Source organism: Bactrocera latifrons, unplaced genomic scaffold (assembly GCF_001853355.1).
Source record: "Bactrocera latifrons isolate USDA-ARS-PBARC rearing strain unplaced genomic scaffold, ASM185335v1 scaffold_108, whole genome shotgun sequence".
In the NCBI taxonomy this organism is placed as follows: Eukaryota; Metazoa; Arthropoda; class Insecta; order Diptera; family Tephritidae; genus Bactrocera; species Bactrocera latifrons.
In genome coordinates, this window is record NW_017534497.1 from 237,057 (window position 1) to 260,162 (window position 23,106).

The window sequence follows — 23,106 nt, forward strand, 5'->3', positions numbered from 1 at the left end:
AGATGCAGACAGTGTAAAAGTACAACAATTTATATGTGTAAAAAATGTCAAATACATCTTCATGCTGATTGTTTTAAAATATTTCACTCACGCTAATCGCTATAGTATTAGCGTAAGTGAAATATTTTAAATGTATTTTTATGACTTGCTTGTATAATATAAGTTCAGTAATCCCAACGTTGCGTAGGTGCAACATTTCACAGAATGAAAAATAATTAACCAATATTTTTTTTTTAATAATTTTCTCTTTTTTTATGTATTTTTAAACGTAAGAAACAATAAAACCATAAAATATGCATTTATTTTTACCCTTGGGAAATAATGGGTTAAGTTAAGTGGTGGTGCTAAATAAACGCTTCAGTTAAGATAAACAATTTTTGTGAAAGATTGTGGCCTTCAGGCAGCGCCCGCAACTAGCTTAGGAGCTTTTATCACTAAACTTGCTGGTTTTCTTACCTTTAACTTAGGTTGAGAAGAAATTTGTGTCGGCACGAGCCGGCATAATTACGAATCGCTAATCAAGCTCAAGCAAAGCCTTGCTCCACCTATAGTAACACTCCTTCGTCACCAAAGTATCAGCTTTGCAGTTACCTATGACCTGTTACTCAAACTAATGTTATCCATAAATAAACTAATGTCGTTGATAGTGAGGTTAGATATTTTTTATTGGCATCAAGCATCAGTGAATTCACCAACCTTCCCCCAAGCTTTGACATATTCGTAACGAAATTCACTGGTTCGGTGACTGTATGGCTCCAATATGAAATCAAAGCGAACGGGGGTTTTAGTGTCCAAAAACAATCTGGGCACCTTTAGTTTAGTAGCAACTTTAACGTCTTTACTGCACGACACATTCTAATAAGCACTCTTCGTGGAAAACTTTTAAGTTTCTTAGCAAGTGTAGTATTTTCCAACATCTTTCATCACACAAAGACCATGTAAAATATAATGACATATTGCAGAGCCACAATAAAACTCTCTTCTGTATCGGTATCTTTTGTTTACAGTTACTATTTCATCAAGTCATCAATTCTTATAAACAAATTTGTATATACTATCTGTTAGGTTAGATAATCAGCGTGAAATTCGTGGAACAACGAATGAGCCTACTTGGATAGCTAAAAAGGTTTGTCGAAAAAGCACCTTGTGCCATTCCGTGATTCCAACCAATTCGCGTCGTTTTCAAGCCGCTTACGATGGCACATTTTTATAGACTCCATCAATATCTTACCAAGTTCTTTGTGTGCTGGAAGGAGCCTAGTCATGACACAGTGGCATGCAGAATAGAATCTAAAAGCCTGCCTGTACTGTAGGCATGCTAATTCCCTAATATCTTCTTACTCTGGATTCTGCTCCTTAACATGCGAGCTCTTCACTTCTTTCGGTCTAGCTTCTATGATGATTAAGCTTTTCAAACGTTGTTCGTACTAGAGTGTCTCAAATATTGATTGAAAGAGGTGACACTTAGGAGACTCAAACATATCAATTTGATATGGATACAGTCCATTCCGTAAAAAACTACAACTATTTACATCCTATTGAGTCTACGTGTTTTTAACAATACCATATCGATCGAAATATGCTTAAAAAAGTATAATATTGATGGTTAAACCTTGAAACCTGTTAATTAAATACAGATTTTACTTTAAATATTTTGCATATATAATATATTGGATTATCCTCACTCGAATGTTAAATGTGTAAAATAAATATAGTTTTAAGTAGAGCAACTTGTTAAGATAATAAATGAGTTCTCATAGAAAAGCAAAGAATCCTGAAATTTTTGGAAAAAAAAAATATATTAAGCTCGTTCAATGCGACGCCATTTCCGGTGACCTCTCGGAAGAAAGATGCGCCCTCGCCCCCATCTAAAGGGAAAAAGACGTGTTTCAGTTAAAACCTAAACTTAGAAGTTGGACGAAGAAAAAAAATTTCGCGAAATTTAGTTTTTTCTTTTCCAAATAGTTGTCATCGATAAAAATCGTTCGTTCAGGGCAATAAGAATTGTATCTCAAAGACCTGTGTAAAATTTTATGAAGATTGCTAACCGACTTCAGAAGTACAGTTTCTAAATAAAAGCGTTTAAAGACGGCACACTTAGTCTAGCTATATCTCCGAAACTATTCGGATCAACTTGAAAATTTAGGACAAACTTCTAAAAGTTGTAGAATTTAATAAGACAATACTTCTTAAGAAGTCAGTGTTCGTGGTCGAGTTTAGTATCACTTCTTTATAGCTTGTTATTTTTTAACTTCTGGTAACCTTTGTTATTTGCCTTGTTATTGTAAAAGCTGTTGTGTAGAGTTTAGTTTATCATCCGTCACGATGTTATAGACGTGTTTCCGAGCACCTCTATCGTCTTTTAAGGTATTTTGCTCGACCAATCGACACGAGCCTTTTGTGAAGCGATTTAGCAATTTTCTGAGATTCAACGTAAACAAGTTTTCTTACAGTCAAATATCAGTCCAAGTCGAACGTTGTAAAAAATATTCACGCAAAATGTTTTCAGTTTAATTATATTTTTTTGTCGAAATGAATATTTTAATCTACTGTAATCAACACAAATAGCATTTGTATGTCAAAACGTTCTGAGTATGTATAGTATAACATCAAAAATGTTTTATGATAATGTTGCCAGAATTCAACATTAAGGATGCCCAATTCCGAAATATTAAATTGAATCTACGCAGAAAAAAAGTTTCGGACATCAAACAGCTTTAATACTGGTAACTTTTACTGTAACCTTATTTGCGTATCTCGAAGTCTCGACTAATGAAAGTTCAAATTTTATTAAAAATTTTTTTTGTACAGTAATAATATATCTAAAGGAAAAGAAATTAATATAACCCTTAATAAATTCTGGCGACTTCGCTATATTTCGTCTTAATTTTTTGTATTTTTTCACACCTTTCATTCGTATTTCTCTTCTACTTCCAGCACCCATTGTTGGCAATTTCACCGACGAAGATTTCGCTGGTGGTACGATTGCTGCGGGTGCAACACCGCAAGATAATGCCGAGTATCCGTTTCAGCGTGATGAAGTGGAGCGCGTCATTAACGGAAAATTTGGTGAACGCAGTCAACCGCAAACACCATTGGGTAAGTGATTTTTCTTCACACTCCGTTACTTAAATTTATTTTTTCTTAACACAACACGCTAACACTGTCAGAAAATGCAACTTCATTCAGTGGAACATTTTGTGCGCATAAAAATGATTTCGAAATCAAAATCACTGCCACATTTAGACGTTTTGATGTGCATTACACTTAAGCTAGCACTTGCAGTTTTGAAATCGCTCTCTTATTTTGCGTGTGGCAGCAATAGACATTTCTATTCCTGTGGCACATAAAATGTGCTCGTATATTAAATAAATTTTTACAGCAGCGATGAGAAGATTTGCGTTGTACAGAGTCGGCTTTCCGTTATTGGAAATGAGGGGTTTTTAACACATTTAAACCGAAAAGGAATCGCTGACAGATTTTAACTCAGGTAGTAGATTTACCTCTACTAGATACACTCAGCTAAAGACTGGACGCCACAAATTCATGTAACTGTTTCGAAACTTTGCCACAAATTTCAGTTACTCATAGTATAGGTTTTTTTTAATTAGACTTTTTCCAACCATCTTAAGCAAATTTTAGATTCGTTAAATTAATGATTGGTATACTTCTTCTAGCCTTTCTTTCGTGAATTTAATATTAAACTTTATACTCAAGAGATTACATTTTTCCATTTTTTCCTTTGAAAATACTACTTTTTTAAATCCTTCACTAGCTTTTCCCTTTCCGAAGTACCATATTTAATCTTTCAAAAGCTCGCAAATAAACTCTCTATGATAGACTAGATATTTCGAAGATATGTATGTTCTCTAACTCCATTACCCGTTTTTTCTGAATGCAACCAAATGCTTTCGATTTTAGCAGAAAGCGCTCAATGACCTCCATCACCGAAAAATCATATGGATCTTACATTCGAAGAGTATTTTTATCATTGGTGGAAATCTCAAACCCTGTTTCAATTATATGAGAGCCCATGAAAGCTGAAGCTCCTCAGCAGGAGAAAAATATATTTAAATTACTCTTAGATATTTCCACTGTTATTTTCTTTTGATCATCTACCCATACACATATACCAATGTGAGCAGAAAGTTAAGTAAATTTTTTTATAAAATGTAAATTCCTTATTTATTCTATCAAATCAACTTCATCGCTTTCAAAGGCCCTTACGGCAAAACTCACTTTTATCAAAGCTTGTTTCAGTCGGTATACTTAATGTCCGTTATTGATTTCAAGACATCATCATATCATCAGTGGTGTCAAAACAGACATGCTTTTATTCTGCTTTTATATCATCAGTGGTGTCAAAACAATGTCACCGCATTGGCCTTTTGAGTTTGAGAAGTCGCACGGAGCCAAATCAGGCGAAAACGGTGGTTGCGAAAAGATATCAGTCGAGTTTTTGCGTTTAAAGTCGCGAAGAGCCTATAAAGTATGACATCGTACATTTCCAGACACAATAGATCTTAGGTCGCGGTGCAATTCTCATCTATTTATCTTATGGTTGAAGTAAACAAGAGTTATTCTCTCATAATATCGGCGGTTTCAGATCCAAAACACAAACGACACAGAATACTCAAATCATATTATTTTCACGCCGAAAATGGTGCACCAAAGCACGAAAATCACCTTTCAAAAAAAAAAAAAAAAAAACAAAATTAAAAAAATTCTTTTGTCTCAAATTGGAGTTTTAGTAACCTCTTTTGATTTCCTATTCGAGCTCAATTGTCCGTGTTTGGTTTTAAACACGAGTTTTAAGATTGGTTAGGAACAAGTATGTGTTCTCGTTGAAATTATTAAGATTTTTTTAGTGTTGGGCATTAGTTTTTACTATATATTTTAAATTATGAAATGTGAAATTATTATAAAATTATGTGCTTCCAAATTTCCATTAGTATAGCCAGCTTTTTTTTTCAAAACCTTGTATAAACCTAGGTTATAAGGTCTCTATAAAGGCCGAAAAATTATTGGTCGAAAAAAGTTCATAAACAATTTGGGTAATAAACCTTGTATTTGAAAGTAACATTTAATGCTAAACCCCAAAATGATCAATAGTTAAACCAATTTGAAGCCAAAAATTTTGTTTGTATTAGGTGTTTAATAGTAAATAGCGCATTTTAAACGTAAAACAATAAGTTCTGTGTTTGAGAGTAGTTTTTAATGCTAAACACTAAAATTATAAATAAACTCGCGTTAAAGATTTTTTGAGAGAAGTCTTTGCTAACTAACAAATTTTTCTTGTAAAATGGTAAACGTTATTCTTGATATTAAAGTTTATGCTAAAGACCAAATTACAAATTAACTCGAGTTAAAGAACATTTTGGGCGGAAGTCGTTTTTGTTAGCAAACTAATTTTAGTTATAAAATGATAAGTGCTGTGTTTAAGGGAAAAGTTTAATGCTTCAAAATTATCAATAATAATAATACTAAACACCACACTGGTCAATAAACTCGAGTTAAGTATTATTAATGGAGAAGTGTTTTTTTATAAAAATAAAAATTGTACTTCTGAAACGATAAACTCTTTGTGTGGCCAATAAACTCGATTTAAAGGAATTTTTTTAACAAACAAATTTTAGTTAGTTTATGATAAATTGTGTGTTCGAGTGTTTGATACCAGTACGACCATTAAACTCCAGTTAAAGACTATTTTAGGAGGAGGTTCTTGCTTATTAAAAAACAAATTTTACTTGTGAAATGACAAACTTTATGTTTGAGAGCAGAGTTTATGCTAAAAAGAAAATATAAAAAAATATGTAATAAACTCGAGTTAAAAATTTTTCTAGGCGGTAGTCTTTTTTACTAACAAACTAATTTAAGTTCATAAATGATAAGCACTGAGTTAGAGAGTAGAGTTTAATGCTTAACACTAGAATGAGCCATAAATTCTGGTTAAAGAATTTTTAATGCAGAACTTCTTGTTTAAAAAAAAAGAAATTTTACTCATTAAATGTTAAACCCTGTGTTGAGGACAGAGTCTATGCTAAACATGAAAATCAACAATAAACTCGATTTAAGTAATTCTTTTGTACTTTAAATCTGTGTTTGTATTAACAAAAATAAAAATACGAGTTAGCCAGAGTTTTAGATTTCAAAATCGTCTACAAAAATGCAATCTAAACTAAAATGCAAACTAAAGAGTACCTGTGGTATTCCCAGAAATCTCAAATCTAACAAGCCCTCCAAGCGCCTGCCTTGCGTTAGTACACATTGTAATAAATTCTTGACTTCTTTAAGCCAACCGCAATCAACATTTTTATATAAACCAGTGGCATATTAAAAATGTACAAATCATTCTGCGGGCTTAGCGCTTCTTTTCGAATCTCCACTTCACACTTTTCCGCCGTGTCATATCCATTTTCATTTCTATTAAATTGCATTTCCAACCAACGCGCACTACAACTGAAGACCGCAAACATGCCGCTACATATTTAACATAGCTACTCTGCTACGGATACAAGGATTATACGGAAGAAATATTATGAGCACTCACTTTGCTTGAGAACTATATAGAAATGTTAAGTAGTGTTGATATGCTTTTGGAAATATGAAGTTAGAGGAAAAATAATTTACAAGCAGGCGAAAAGATTTTCGAATATGAGAAATAATTTTTAGCGTTTAAAAATAAAATACGCTGAAGTTGTGAATTGCTTAAGACCTAAAAAGTAGTAATTTCAAACGACAGATTTAATTTTTGCTATAAACACAGTATAAGGTCTTAACAAGCACAACAACTTTTATTTTACAAAATTTCACTTTATTTTCCAAATTCTTTACTATCTAATAGTCGGTTTTCCATATTTGCCTTTACTCATTAGTGATTTCACCCAAACCCATAGACCATCCTGAACCGGAGAACAGTTTGATTGGCTTCATTTTCGCCGTATTGGTGGCCATCATATTGGTGCTCGTTGTGGTCATACTCTTAATCGTTATACGTAATAAACGCGGTCGTGGCGGCAATGTGCTCGATGCATTCCAACACAACTTCAACCCGGATACGCTTGGTGGCGCCGACAAGCGGCTCAATTGCAATGGCATGAAGGTGAGTTGGTGTTGTAATTTTCAGCAAATATTTTTTTCATATTCTCTTTGTTTTTGGTGTTATTTTTAATATAATTTTTACATGACCAACACATTCCATCAACGTGTTTATTATGCTTTCGCAGGCCGTCACTATGGACAATGACACGGAGTCGATTGACAAGAGCAGCCTCTACCATGAACCGTTCAATGTGAATATGTACACGAGTGCAGCGAGCGGTTGCTCCATGAATGACATGCAACGGCAACATGTCACACCGGACTACACAGGTATGCAAATTGCTTATTATATTTTTATGTTATGCTCGTACATATCGGCAAATGTCTATGGGCATGTTAAAAGAAATGCTTAAAACGTTGATGAACATGTTTTTCGGTGAATATAATTGGTTGGTTCGTCATAGTAAAAAGTACTAAACACATTTTCCTAGAAGTTTATTGCAAGTTAGTTTATCGGTTGGGTCAAATTATTATTATTATTATTTTTTTTTTTTCGAACCACAAAATCATGAAATATTAAAGCCAAAATATTTAATTATTCATCAATATCTATTTTGCCGCCTTCAAAATAATCACCACCACATATAATACACTTATGATTTTTCCAGTCCTTGAAACAGTTTTCATAAGCACTATTAGGATGTCCTTCAGCTCCTTTAGCGAATTTTGTTTTATCAGTTTCAGTTTAAGGAACAACAAAAATCAAACCAAACGATATCTGGGGAAATGCGATGGTTGATCGATGGTATTCATTGTGTTTTTGACATTAAATGATTCGGTCACAATCGTGCCTCTATGCTATGGAATATTATCATCGTATAGAATCCATGAATTTTTCTTCCACAATTCCGACCGTTTTCGACAGATGTTCTCACGCAAATGCTTCAACATGTTCAAAAAGCACTTCTTATTGACCATCACGAATGTTGCAAAAAAAAAAACAATGAGTATCACCTTGATTTTGGAGCGGATTTTGCGTGTTTATTTGGTTTCGGCTCGTTTTTCACTCCATTCCGATGATTGTTAACTTGTTTGCTTCATGATGTACCCTTTGAATCAGAAATAAGCCTCATCGCTGAACAAAATTTATTTCGAAAACTTCGGAACTTCTTCGAATTTTTCAAGAGTCCATAGGGTGAGGCAATGTCGCTTGGGAAACTCAAGCCTTCAGCACAAGCTGTTTTTTTGTTTTTTTTTTTTTACGTTTTCACTTTAAGGTATCGGTCTTCGCGTACTACTACTATATTCTCTGCGTGTTGTGCGCGGTCTATCCAGTAATAAATGCTGGGTTTTCAAGTGGATAATAGTGTGGCTAATAGTACGCTCAGTAGGCCGGTTATGTTGAGCGAAATGCACGAAACATTTTCTTGACAGAAATGGAATTTTCGTAATTATCGTAATAAAGTTGAACGATTTATGAAAGTTCAGGCGTAAGTCTTTCCATGATGAAATGCCATACAATACTGCACGTAGTAGTTCTGAAAGAAATTCGTCTGTGCAGAGTATTAACGCTTCGGTGGAGCTGATGTAATTGTTTTTTTTTTTTTGCTTATTTTAGTCTAAAATCAGCGCTTCTTTCCCTTCCATCTATCTAAAATTAGGCATATTTATTCAAAAACCATAATTATTGAGGTCACATGATTTGGAAAGAAAACTATCAAAGACATTATGTAACATGGCGCAACTAATCAATTGACGGAAAGTCACATTCAAATGCAATGCATTAGAAATTCAACAACTGAAAAGTAATTTGTCAGCATAGACAATAAATAATATAACAAATAGCAGTAAAATATTATTTGAAAATGCGCATTTTTGTTGTTAGGGCAAACTAGCTTTTCAATTAGCAGCATGTAAGCCAGGTGCACGTGTGGCTGAGAGCGCAACTATCAACCTATGTTTTTCAGCATAAATGTATGAGTGTTTATTTGTACATGTGTATTAGTATGTGTGTATTTATGTTAGTTTATATGTGTGATATTAGTATGTTTGTGTATTAGTATGTCCATAGATATTAGTATATATTTATAATATATGTTTGCGTTGCCTATCTAGCAGCTATCTCGTACAATCGTAATATGACGTCAACAACTAAAAGCTAAAAACCGTTAGAGTTACTAAAATTTGCCGAAAAAATCTCGATGTTATTATTGTTTTTGTTGTTATTATTGTCATCATCATTGCATGTAGTTTTTCGGTGAATTTCATTTGTCATCACATGACACCAGTGCTGCTGACAGGACGTGTAAGGCAATAAACACACAATACATACCTGCACACATATTCACTTATTGCCAGCGAACAGGCTGTAGTGGCGGTCACACGGGAGCAATTTTATGTACGTTGTAATTTGGGCCAACATGCAACGTGCTGCTCCCCCCGTTCGGACAGCGCTACATTTGGGACATTTTTGCATTTTCACAAGCATACAAACATACATATGCCAAAAAAAAACAGCATAGCAACAACAGTAAAACAACAAYAACAAAAGTAAAACAACAACAGCTGAAAACCAACAGAAAGAAAATCATCCAAAAACATTAGCGCTGTCATTTCCGTCATCAACGGTTAACATCATCGAAAGCGCTGGGCATAACCGACACTAAACAGCAGGTGAGCAAAGCGTRCGCCAAGAGGGAGCAAAAACGGGCGAGCGCCACAGCAATGTGTGCTAAACTAGCAAACAAGCGAGCGAGGTCGGGGGAAAAAAATCCGCAGGTTGTTGACACTTTTATTGTAGTTGTATGTAGTTAGCAGTTTGCATTTGCAACAACATACGACATGCGACATGCAACATGTACGCGCTTAATTGAACAACTTGCTACTGTCAACTGCGCGTTAGCGTCGCTTGCCCACGAACAGCTATTATTGCATTGTTGTTTTTTTTTTTTTTTTGTTTTGTTTTTGCGCTCGCCTTCACCTTTCTGTCATAATTCCATTGAAAGCTCGAACTCGAACTGAAGCTCCATGCCGCGTACTCCAACTCCATGGATTCAGCACTACAGCGCGCCCGCAGTAATTTTCCATTTTCCGCGAATATCAACATTCTCCCTCTCTTTCTCACTCTCTCTCACTATCTCCACGCTTTTATTCGCATTGTCACTTACCTTGCTRGCGTTAATGAATTCTAATGTTCGAACTCTTATCGCAGTGGCCACATTTTCCGTCTTACTTTTGTATCCTGCTATCCTGCTAACCGTTGTTCGCCTGCTTGCTCGCGWCAGCATTTCCCTTGGGGCGCATATCATAAACCCCACTACCGCCTGTTCGTGGGTGACAGCTGAAATGCGCACAAAAATCATATTCCGAAAATGACTTTGCCAGTCGCTTTTGAATGCATTGTTGTCCATTGCATAAAAGTTGCTGCATTCAGCTATTGTTGTTGTGCTTGTTGCAGTTTTTCATTCATTAAGCTCGCATGTATGCATGCGCTGGCAGTACCCAACTGGACATGTTCATGTTCTGCTCAATTAACCATTTTATTCACTTGTATGCGGYCTCCAGTGACTGATTGTTTTTGGCGCCAGTCACAATGGAAGACTCTCTTTTTCGGTTTATTTGGTTTTGTTCACAGTGGCTTTGCTATTATTTAATTTTTTTTTAGTTTTCAACGGGTATAATATGTGCTGTAACTATGTAGAAGGACATTTTGAAAAGACTTTCTTATCACAAATACGAAACGAATCTTTTGTCTCAACAAGTTTGAGAATTACACTTAGACTGTTACTTACAGTCCTTTGCGAAGCCATACGAAAAAAGCCTTTTTTAGCACTATGAAGCATCGAAAACCGAAGTGTGGAACTTTAATCCACTAAACCTAACCTACTCCCAACTCAAGACTTTCCACGGAACCACCGGTTAAGGTCTCCTCTATTGCGCGGACTGACGGACCTCTAATCTATCAGTTTTTTTTTTTATTACGAATGCTGACTTTTCACTAACAACTTACCATTTATCAGTCGTTAACTTATCGACCGTAAAACTAGCAACCAGTGTGGATTTAAATTTTTCCCTTGTATTTAAAAATCGAGGGCAATTTAATAATATATGTTCAGAGTCTTCTATATACTCTGTACACGTCGGACAGTTCGGACTACTGCCTTTGTGGAATCTGTAAAAGTAGCTTCTGTATAATATTTTGATAGAAAACCAGCACACCTTGTCGTTTTTCTATTCAGAAGTTGATACCCAGTTTAAGTTTGTGGGTCCAGCGCCCTYTGGATGAGGAATTCCACCGCTACTGCCACATTGTGGTGCTCTCGTTATTAAAAATCGCCGGCTGGCACACACCCAGCCTTTATTGGCTATCATTCTCGATAGAATATTATAAACTTTGTTTGCTTACCGGAAGTATCCGCCAGGCTTTCCTTAMATTTTAATTTGGAATACAATATTAYTMTAAGATATTTTAGCTGTGTAGTAATCTCGCACTCCCTATAAAGGGCTTTATTCGTTCTTCCAGATCAGACCGTTTAAAGACTAATTTCATTTATTTCTCATATCGACTAGTTCTTTAGTCACTGCTACCACCATAAGATCGTTCACATATGCTATTGATTTCACGTCTGTTGGTTACTGTCTTCTTAGTAGCTCCTGTAGTAGGATATCAGCTATGGGCAAAACTGCACTGAACTTATTACAAATTTGCTCAGATGTTTTATTACTATTTCCGCTATTTTACCTATATGTCTAAAGGTATGAAATCCAAGTTGTTTTTATTTTGATTTTGATATATCAAAAGCTGAGCATTTGAGGAAAAAATGTAGAGATGATTTGATCTCATTTTCTTTCAAATCGCTAATGCAGCTTGTGTCCATTTAGAACTACTGCAATCATTGAAATGTGACCTTTACTGGGAACTAATAGTCAGTGGGTTCTTGAAACTACATAGATATAAATAGTGGACGAAACGCTTGTTGAGCTGGTCTAAGGCTCAACAGTCTAGTAGTGAACGACAAGATGCATACAGAGCTCGTACACGTTTCTATTAAGTTTTCTGTAATACCACTGTGGCCAGACACCCATATCCGACTAATCATAAAATAACTCGACGCTAGTTCAAATTCCATTCTATTAAGTACTACATCGCAATCATTTTCTCTTTTTTTCTCCGCTAAAGTTATGGGGAGTGGGCTGCACATATTGTTAAAATCCTTGTCGAGCTAAAAGTTRTAATATCTACCACTACCTCTTAAAAAATCAATGAGAAAAACTGAATGTTATTGCAATATTATATAAGGTTAGATATAAAACTAAGGTAACGCTGCATTATGTSGTCTAATATGCACTCCACTCTTACCATACATTCATTTGAAACACATGTACTCCAATTTTATTACTGTAAATATTAATAAATTATTTAAGGGATCGTCGCCCTGTGAAAATTCGAAATCAACTATTCGGTCCAATTCCTTACAAATAAATGCATTCATGACGAATACCAAACGATTTTTTTATGTTTATTTATTTGGTGCATAACAGTTAATTTGCCTTATATATTAATTTTCCATATTTCCTACTTGGTACATTCATACAACCTAAATTTCCCATCAATTTTTGAGACATCGATCTCCATGTTTCGAAACCGCCATTATCGGAAAGTTTATCGCATATAACTGCCTTAGAGACGGAATAATCAAAATCATGTCGTTGTAAGAAAAATTTTTCCATTTGACAAGACATTCACACGAAATTTAAGATGGATCATTTTCCTAGGCAAATTTTCCAAAATTTCCGAGAAAGTTTTTCAGATTGTTGAAGAAAGCTACTTGAATCAAGCCTACACTGCTTTTGCGCCTACTTAAAATTCTAGTCAATTGATATAAACGGCATAAAGAATTTGTATGTTTGGTAATTTTTTTTTTTTATATTTGTTTTATATGAAAATAGGACCTCAACTTAGCTACATGTTAAAACGTCCTTACGTCAAAATTTCTAATCTAACTACCTTATTGCTTGGGAAAAATGCGAGATTAAAGTATTTATATCATCTAACTGCTAGCTCAAACATATGATTACTCACTTATTTCAAGACAAAAAGGTCCAATGCAACAGTTCATTTATTTTCATAAGCAAACCTCAATTTTCTACGACTATAAAGAAAAATGTTCCACCGRTGTTTGTATTTTCATATATAATACTGCTTAGATCAGCTCTTCGCTTAAAATTGCATAGAATTTTAATATATAAGATTATGACTTTTGATTCAAAAGTAATTGTATTCTCTGCTTAAATATAACTAAAGAAATTTGATAATTAATTGTTATCAAAAACTATATTAACTTTTTGTCAAATCTAACCCATACACAAAAAAGTATGTTCTCATTCAAAATGTGTGAACAATTAATTTAAGCAATAAATTCAAAGAAAGTGTTTAATTAAGTTTTATAAAATATGTACATACTCATATATGCAATAAAGTATATAGTAAAGCCTGTCTGGCTTTTGTATATTTAGTATATTCCTCTATTACATATAATTCCATATATGTATATATGCATATGTCTGTAGGTATATATGAATATGCCAATAACTTCTTAAAGTTATTGAATAGTCGCATTTACACACACTAGCATAAACTAATTCCATCTCAAGTATTTTCCACATGCTCACATATGTATATGCAAAGTTTTCCCTAGTTTTAGGCGCATAAGTCTCTTGTATCACAAATAAGTTGAAATTTTACAATGCAACTGCACTGAGACTGAGTTGCAGTTAGAAATTTATATGCAAACACAAATGCGAATGTGTGTATGTGTGTGAATGATAATGAATAGCACTCTCGCTCGTCAATGCGAACTTTCTTCTATGCATTTCTCTACATACTATGCATTAAAGCCGAGTATTTGCGTACATTTGGCCCAAAACTTGTGACAAAAACAAATTGAATGCTTAGCGTATATCAAAGTTTTGTCATTATCGTTCATTACACTGCTCGTATTAATGGCAGATTGTAAGGGTAAAGCCTAGTGTAGAATAAAGCAAGATTAAAATGACACTGATTTACTTTCCACAAAGGACGGTTTGCAGTTAGCATTATCTTAAACTTGGTCAAAGTGTAACTTAAATTGTTGAAGTATAATTTGATATATTTTACTGGAAAAAGAATTCATTCAGAATTCGATTTTTTGTTTATGTGCTCTCTTTTAACCCTTATCGTATAGTATTTTACCACAGATTTTTATTATAATAATTGAAAGACTGCTAGATTTACATGTGAACTCTTTAGTTGCTTCAACGTTCTAAAGATCTTGAAATCAAACTGAACATTATGAAACATATTCTTACAAGAGAGAATTTGGTAAGAAAGACACAGCTTTAGTTTTTGAAGCTTAGCTTTTGTTAGGTTAGTTAGACTGCCCTTAATTAGAATGCCAAATATGAGCGCGATCTGTCAACCAGTTTGTTTAAGTGGGTATATATCGAGAAAAATTAATCTCGAATTTTTTATTTCTGACCAAATTGCGGAATTTGTGTGCGGAATCCCTGAAAATGGTAGAAAAGTCTTACGTTGATTCATTTTTATCAATAACACAAGCACTCGACTGATACGAAGCCATCAAAGACCATCGGGATATCTTTGAAGACATATCTCGTTCTGGACGACCTTCGAGCTCTTCAAATGATGGAAATATTAAAAAAAAAGTGCAAGATATGGTACTTGAAGATCGTCAAAAAATGCTTTAGAGAAATGGCAAGACAGCTCGACACCTCTGCCGAGTCCATTTGAATGATTTTTGTGGAAATTTTTACGCGTTCAGGCTCGACTTGTTCCGATAAAGCAAAATGTTTTTCAAAAAAAGTATGAGTATTTAAAGCCAGAAACGCAATGAAGACTGGAAAATTTTTTTCATAAGTTTCGTTTTCATGCCCTAAACAGTTTATATTGTATTAAGTTTGCCACTAATTTTCCAGCACCTAGAACTGTCAAAAAATTTATATATATACAATATAAATGATCGGGTAGGATTTTTATTCAAGGAAACAATACTACCCCGAAGAAGTTATACAGATCGGAACTCATATAGCTGCCATATAAACTGACCGATCAAAATCAAGAAAACTTCAGTATGTAAAGTTCTCAAACGAAGTTAACATTTGTTTTCTTGTCCTTTTTTGTTGGTTTTATAAATATTTGTATCGCTTACCAGAATTCTTTTTGAATAGAAAGTAAGTCGACACTACCCGTTATAGATATATCTTGTTCCAAATACTCGAAGTTCTGTGGCACAGTTTTCCATACCTTCTATATTTTCTGTTGGAGGGAGTCTAATGACAAGACTCAAATTAATTAAAAAGAATTAAAATTTTTTGACTGCCTTATGATTGATTTACTAAGTATTGTTTGACCATACATTACATTTGAGCACAAGCAAAAAAAAAAAATATGTCATATGATTTTTATTTTATTTTTTTTGTTTTTTTCTTTAATTAAGACGAAAACGCAAACCAATCTGCCATAAAGCGGATAGTGTTTATGCTCCTGAAATTGCCACAGACAATCACGTACAATTTTGTACAACAATCCTGTAAGCACTGCTTTGATTGTTCAGGAGCTAACCAGTACACAAGAAAACTATTTTGAAATATTTCAATAAGACTGGACACAAAAAGAAGCTCGATGTATGGATGTCAGACGAATTAACCCAAAAGACATCTAGAAACAAACTTCTATCTTCGAATCACCGCTGAATGGCAACAAAATCGATTTCTGAGCGGGCGGTTACTGATGTTGAAATGAGTGTCACTTACGACAATGTCATAGAGTTCGGTGTTGTTAGAGACATGAAAAATTACATTTTTATTATTTTTGGCCTTATCAGTAAATTATTTTACTTTATAAAATTAAAAACATATCGATTTGGTTTTTTATTTAACCAAAGAGAAAAAAATTTCCAGAATTTCGAAAAAACCAACAGTTTATTTTTATTAAACATGTAGACCTAAAAAAGTCTTGCTTCTACTTTTTCATGTTTTCAAACTGCGGCACAGTGCGCCAGGTACCCTATTTTTACGGATCAATTGACGGAAGATTTATTCAGTATTTATTTCAATGATTTTTCAGTATTTTATTTTGAATATAATTGCAGTTAGTCACAACAAARTGTTAAAAAAAAATGTACATATAGTTGTAATAAAAATAATGGTTTACTAGTTATGAATATAAAATGAAAGAAAAAAATTCCACAAAATTCTTATTTAATATTTAGCAATGTCGTTACCATCTTTATTCGAACGGTCATCAGCATAGCCTAACCTTCAACAAAATCATTACCATTGCTACCGCTAAATCAACAGCCTGTTCAAGTAAGTTTTGAACATTTTCTTTTGACAACCTTCGCGTGCTTGAAATAATTGGATCGGAAATTAATAAAAGAGTATGCAGAAAACCATGATTTGATTTTTTCGCGATTGCACTCCTTGAATGAAATGCCCAATATTTTTTCAAATCTTTATTTCGAGCTTTTTTTGTTTCCTCCGATAGTTGGCCAATAGGCAAAAAAACGTTGGCAATATTATTGAAATAAATCTATGTATCTGTTTTCGAKGTGAATCTTTTACTTCAAACATATAGTTTTGAGAAGAAGAAGAGCGATGAACAACCACTTACTCATTAGCGATAAACTCTAAAAGTATTTGCCGGACTTATTTCAAATTTTCAGAGAATATTTCTAAGATAACTACGCTTTAAGGGGTTATATGTGTTTTCTCGGGTAAAACACAGCCTTTGTTCAACAATTTTTTTCTCATATAAACAATTAAATGTTTTATTAGATTTTTTTACAAACATACACTGTTAACAAAAAAGTTCTGAAATTTTGAAAAAAAAGAATTTTTAAACTCGGTCATTGCGAGGCCATTTCCGGTGACCCCTCGGAAAAAAGATGCACCCGAGTTGGCAGGATAGCTCCTTACAGGATTAACTAAAATGAAAAAAATTGTTTCAGTTAAAACCTTAACTTAGAACTTGGATGCAGTAAAAGAAATGTGCAAGTTGGATTTTTGGCAAACATTTAAAAAAATATATATATATATTTCAGTGAAAATTTTGCGACAATTTTTTTTTAATTGTTGTAAACGAAAAATATCCTTCGCCTAGTCTTTAAGAATTGTATATAAAATACCTGTGTAAAATTTGATGAAGATCGGTTAAGAAGTTCTCGAGATATCTTGCCAGCCGACTTCAGAAACACAGTTTTGCAAAAAAACCCGTTTAAAGACGTCGCACAAGTTCTCAAGGGTATACCTCCGAAACTACTACTCGGATTAAAGTGAAAACTTAGGACAATATTCTATAAATAGGCCATAAAAAAGTTCGATTTTTTTTAAATCCGTAAATCTATGTAACCTCTTACGCAAATGCTCAAAAAAACTCTAAACGAGAACGTCCACGAAGGGCCAGAAGAGATCAGCGCAAGCGATCAACTCAGGATTGATGGTCAGAAAAATATGTCTATATGTTTTGTGAACTTGACAGGGATCTKCTATGAGCCGTTCTAAAATCAATCCCCGAACTCGTTTACTGTCTGTAATTGTTCCGATTAAAAAAAGTAAAGAAGTGAACAGGTTCTAAATGTCATTCATATTGAAAGTAAAAAACATATTAGAGGAATAGTTACTCCACGTCACTAATTTTAGAGAAAAAAATGTAATCTCTTGGGTTTACTGTAGCTAAAATTGGCTGGAGCGATATCTCTTATACGACGATATTTCAAAGGTACTCTCAAAATATGTAACTTTTTTTTTATAAATTTTATCATATCTGACAACCTCAACGAGAAGACGAAAACTCTGCGAAGTAACACCAAAAAGTGCAAAGGAATAACTTCGAAGCAAAATACATGAGAAGCCAGAGTAACAATCTTGAGCGACGCGGCATAAGTTTTAGCTGAAAATTAAAAAGTTTAAAGGCTTAAAACCAAATTTGTAAGCAGCGAAAACTTTTCAGCACTTCCTGACCAAAAAACCGTAGCGACTGCAGTTGTGGCTGTTGGCGAAAGTGAGGCGGCAGCTGAAATAGCATAAGAAAATGCAAATTGTGTTTTGGGCGAATTTAATGCAATGAAAGCAGACACTTACCGACGCGCAAATCGGAAAACATAACCATTGACACATATACATCTATATATAAACATACGTGTGTATGTGTTTGTATGCGTAAGCAGCTATGCTTATAAAGTCATTGCAAAGGTGAGCGCACATATTTGTAAAGACAATAGTCGCAGTTATATAGCGATGTATGTGTATATGTGTATGATATATATGTAGGTGTGTGTGTTTGTATGCATTTAGGTTTCTGCGCTGCAATTAATTTCATTTCTTTTAGTTGCGAAAACTAAGTAAATGGGAAAAGTTTTTCCGTCAGCAAAAGCTCACAACACCAGCTAGAAGAATAATAAGAGAAGTTGGAGAAAAACGAGAGTATTAAAGAGAAAAGCAACGTATAACTTGGAGTTTTCATGTTACTGTCGAACAAATGTATGCAAATTTTTAGCACCAACATGTGCATGCACACTAACACAGCTATGATGACCCATGAACCCAGTAGGTGAAATGTGGAACAAATTTGCTGAACGAGACGATATGAAAGGAATCCCAAAAAGAACTAAATAAAATGAATGATTATATTTAAGGTCATAATGAAAACGAATTTTTGAGATCGGTCATATAAAGCGAAATAGATAATTTTTCAAATAGAAAAAAGAATCATAAAAATTTTAGTACTCTGTTATTTGATCAAGCTCAAAATGATAACATATTCTTATCCCCAAAAGTGTCCAAATTAAAGTTTTCCTTGTATTATATGTATGTAGAGTAGGTCTCCCCTTCTTTAGYACCACTGTAACGCAGCGTCGTGGAATCACCGATCCTAGTAATGCAATCAGAGAAACATCTTCATATTGTTTACCTTTTTTTTTTGGATATCTATTTACTCTTTTCTACTGATATCTCATTAATACGTTGGCTGTTAGCGTATCACCGGTGATCATGACAAAAATYTACTCAAGGTGCCAAGAAAAAACACACATTGAGTTTTGGTTCTTGCGTGTATCACCGGTGATACATTCATACCTGAGAATAGTTTTTTGTCGTGATCATCGGCTGCCATTGCCAACATTTAAGAAGGTTGGGTTAAGAGCCGATCGAAAGCTCCAAAATGTTTTTATACTTGAAATTTTCTACCCTTGGAAACCTGTGTGAGATTTCGTTTATTTTCGGAGAACCTTTCTGTAAAATAAATGTTAGTTGAAGGTATATTAAGTTTTCCACGAAATTTTAATACCAACAAAGAAAYGTCGCCGGCCGTAACACATAATAATAACATACATATAGTAAATCATCTCTCTGAGAGCTGAGTCAACTTGGACATGGTCGTCTATCTGTCTGTATATAAGCAGGGAGGTATCAGCCTTAAGCTTGGTCATGAAATATCGATTCGAAATATTGCACTTGTCCGTTTCACTTCAAACTGTTTTTCATTTGTCGGAACCGCCGAACTCGGACTATATCATATACATAGCTGCCATATAAACAGACCAATAAGAATCAAATTTTTTTATGGAAAACTTGAGAAAATATATCTTCATGAAATTTGCCGCGAAGCATTATCCATGGCAAACCAACAATCCCTTGATTTTGTCGGATCACTATACAAATAGCTCTCATGCAAACTGAAGGAAAAAAATTAATAATTTAATGGAAAACTTTTTTATTTGACAAGATATCTTTACAATATTAGGCATCGACTAAGATAATCAAGAAAACGGTGCAATTGCTGAAGAAATTTCGCAGATCGAACCACTATAACATATAGTACAGCTACCATATAAACTAAACGACAGGTGATCTTCACGGAATTTGTCTCATTCAGCTCATTGTCTGAGGCAGCACATAATCTTCGAAAAAAATGTTCAGGTCGAACCACTCTTTTATAAAGCAGTCCTACAAACTGACCGTTCAAAATCAAAATTCTTGTACGGAAATATTTCTTTTTTACTTGTGAGATTATTAAAAACTTGGTTCAACCGCAATTACCATCTTTTCTTGCTTTAAGCACATTCTCGTTTGAGCTTTCAGTAACTGTCTTTTCATTTACATTAAATCAACCGCTGAGCTCCCTCTGATKAACCGACTGACTGTTTATAGCGTAGTGCTGAATTTAAATAACAATTGAAGAATAAAGCAAGCATTTACAGTCGGTCTTTTTTGTACGACAATGATGAAAGCTTGACTCGCTCCTTGGTTCCATTTTGACAACTTAGAATCCCGCTAAAATTGATTACTGCTCACTTGTCATAATACAGCAAGGAAGAGTACAAGACGAGTATATTGTTTGCTGGTGACTTCAGAATACTGTGCTATGCTCTCTCCATTTTTTTTTTTTTCAAGATCAATATTTGTAGTATATGTTATTGTTAAAGAATGTTTGCACTCCGAGGATATTATCTTGAATCACTTGAGGATATTTCCAAGTGCTATGATGACTGGAAAATTCGTTTGCATAAGTGTATTGCAGGGAATGGATTAATTTGGCGGAAATGAAGTGGACAAAATTCACCTTTCAATTTGATCACATATATATATTCGATATATATACATATATATTGAGAATATTCTCCGAAAGCTTAGCTTTATTCGGATTTTTTCAAATATATTATAATCAATTTGTGATAATCTTGAACAGAGCCTTTTCTCCCTTTTTTCTAGAAACACTGTTTACAATGTTGTTGATACTAATTTCTTTGAAATGTCTGAATAGATCGATTACATAGATCATACGCCCCACCTAGTTATATTCGCTCGGTAATGATTACAAATATAAGATTTTCACAATAAATTTTTCACTCTGCATTGAAATTTTTTATCGAAAATCACAATTATGATTTGTGTTTAGTTCATTAGCTGTATTAATCTTAATAATGTTATTACTTTACTGGATTTGAATTTGAGTTAGTTTTAAGCAGCAACTTTCCCAGCAACAGAGACCGTTTGCAAAAATTCTCCTGGAGATTGATTTCCAGATCAAAGGACTCCAAAATTTTTCAATTTAAATCGCCGAATATTGAAAAACATTAAATTCTGTAAAAATACATTAGTTAATAAAATTTATTAAATAAAATGCCTACCCAAAAATAAAATTAGAAAAAATCGCGTTTTTTTTTTTTTTTACTCACAAGTTTTTATGAAATCTTACTTGTCGCTTGAATCCTCTACTGAGATCGTTTATATATTATATTATTTTGGATAAGGTGAGGTGTTAAATCTTAAATTATGAATAAATCAATGACATACCGAAAAACTGGCCAAGTTTCGAGCTAACCTTCAGGCGATTTAACCGTTGTTATTTACCTTTTGCAAGTATAGAATCAGAATAAAATGATGGGTATAAGAAGAAAGGAACTACTAGACGTTTATACTTCTGACTTTAAAAGAAAGTTTTGTATCTGGTCCGACATTGGCGAGGCAAGACATGACTTTTATTAATTATATAGCTAAATGTGGAGGATTCGAGCTAATCAAATTTAGTTTCAGTTGTCTTTATTTTTCATAAGAAAAAATATTTTTTATTCAACACTTTTTCTCAATATCTCCGTTACTCTTTTATATGTAGCATTTTCATTTTCCCAAAAATAAACCGCCAAAATTAATTTTTTTGGACTTTGTGAGTACTTCCCCTCTTAAGAAGTTTTATACAGTCAAAAGGCCGAAAAATGCGAATTTTCCATAATTGTTTCTCAAAAGACTTTATTGATACAAAAWTTTGCACACATATTATGGCATCATTTAATCGTATTACAAATTTTAGTATTAGTAAAAATATTTTTTGGAAAGGATCTACAGCTTATATCCGGGAGCTCCTCTCAAAAAAAAAAAAACAAAAAAAAAACATTTTGCGATGTCCGCTATATCCCGCTACTAAATCCTCTGAAATTAGACAAAAAACAAAAAAAAAAAACATTTTGCGATGTCCGCTATATCCCGCTACTAAATCCTCTGAAATTAGACAAAAAACAAAAAAAAAACAGATTTGGTTAAAGTAATACTCTAGTAATTAATTGGAGGTATAAGCAAATCAAAAATGGCTTTTTCTACAAAAAAAATTGGATTTTGACCAAAATTCTGACTTTTAATTTTTTATAAAAATAAATATATTTTTTTCATAATTTCATATCATCATTACTTCTGGCCAGTAATGCGACCACATTTATGTTTAAAGCCGCTAAACCAGCACCATTCAAACTACAATACGGTCTCCCACTGGGTATGCACTGGGGCACCATGTCGTATGAGCAACAAACAAATACTCCAATGCACATGTGTGTATATATTATGTTTTTACATATATGGAGCTRGTATTTGTGTCGCTCCATCAAGAAATTGCGTTTTCACAGAAAGTGAGAAAATTATTGCTCTTGTTATTKTTGTTCTCTGTGATTATTGCAGTTTGCCGGTTGTTGTTCTTRCCAACGTGCCGCATATAAATGCAAGCGATTTTATTTTGCAGCAATGCATGTTTTTTGTGGCGCCAAGTTTTGAATGGTAATTGAATTTCGAGGATTTTGTAGCGCTCACGCGCCCAAAATTTTCCCACACAACATGCAGATACACAAACAGGGTTTATTGATATGTGTACCAGATACACGGCACACACACAGACACATAGGCAMGTGTGGTGCATGCAGCAAAGCGCTTGTAAATGCAAGCGAATGGCTGTTGTTGTGGAAAGTTTTGATTTTTATGTTTGCGTGTTGATTTGTTTTCGAAGTGCGCACGTGCGTGCGTGTGTCTCATGAATTTATATCCACACAAACATATTCGTGTGCACATGCTTTAACATCTTTCTCTYCGCATTTATTCTTGCTTGTTTATGTTCGCGTGCACACATGCAAATCCTGAAAATGTCAGCTGAAATGGAATTTAAATTGCACTCTAAACTCTATTGGCCAACAACATGTGGCAGGGATATACTATATTTTCATAGCTTACATGCAACTTGTTTTGAGT

The 23,106-nt window shown here is 33.8% G+C and overlaps 1 protein-coding gene across 3 annotated transcripts in view; it reads left to right on the top strand.

Annotated features, from left to right (window-relative positions):
- The window catches only part of LOC108971170 (discoidin domain-containing receptor 2), a 439,012-nt gene that overhangs the window by 186,189 nt on the left and 229,717 nt on the right, over window positions 1-23,106 (top strand). For 2 of the 3 annotated variants that reach the window (XM_018937053.1, XM_018937070.1), the window contains exons 9-11: window positions 2,938-3,099; window positions 6,876-7,102; window positions 7,227-7,371. In XM_018937053.1, coding sequence (XP_018792598.1) covers window positions 2,938-3,099; window positions 6,876-7,102; window positions 7,227-7,371 — 534 coding nt within the window. The remainder of the gene's footprint in view (window positions 1-2,937; window positions 3,100-6,875; window positions 7,103-7,226; window positions 7,372-23,106) is intronic. The other variant, XM_018937061.1, reaches the window with a different exon arrangement.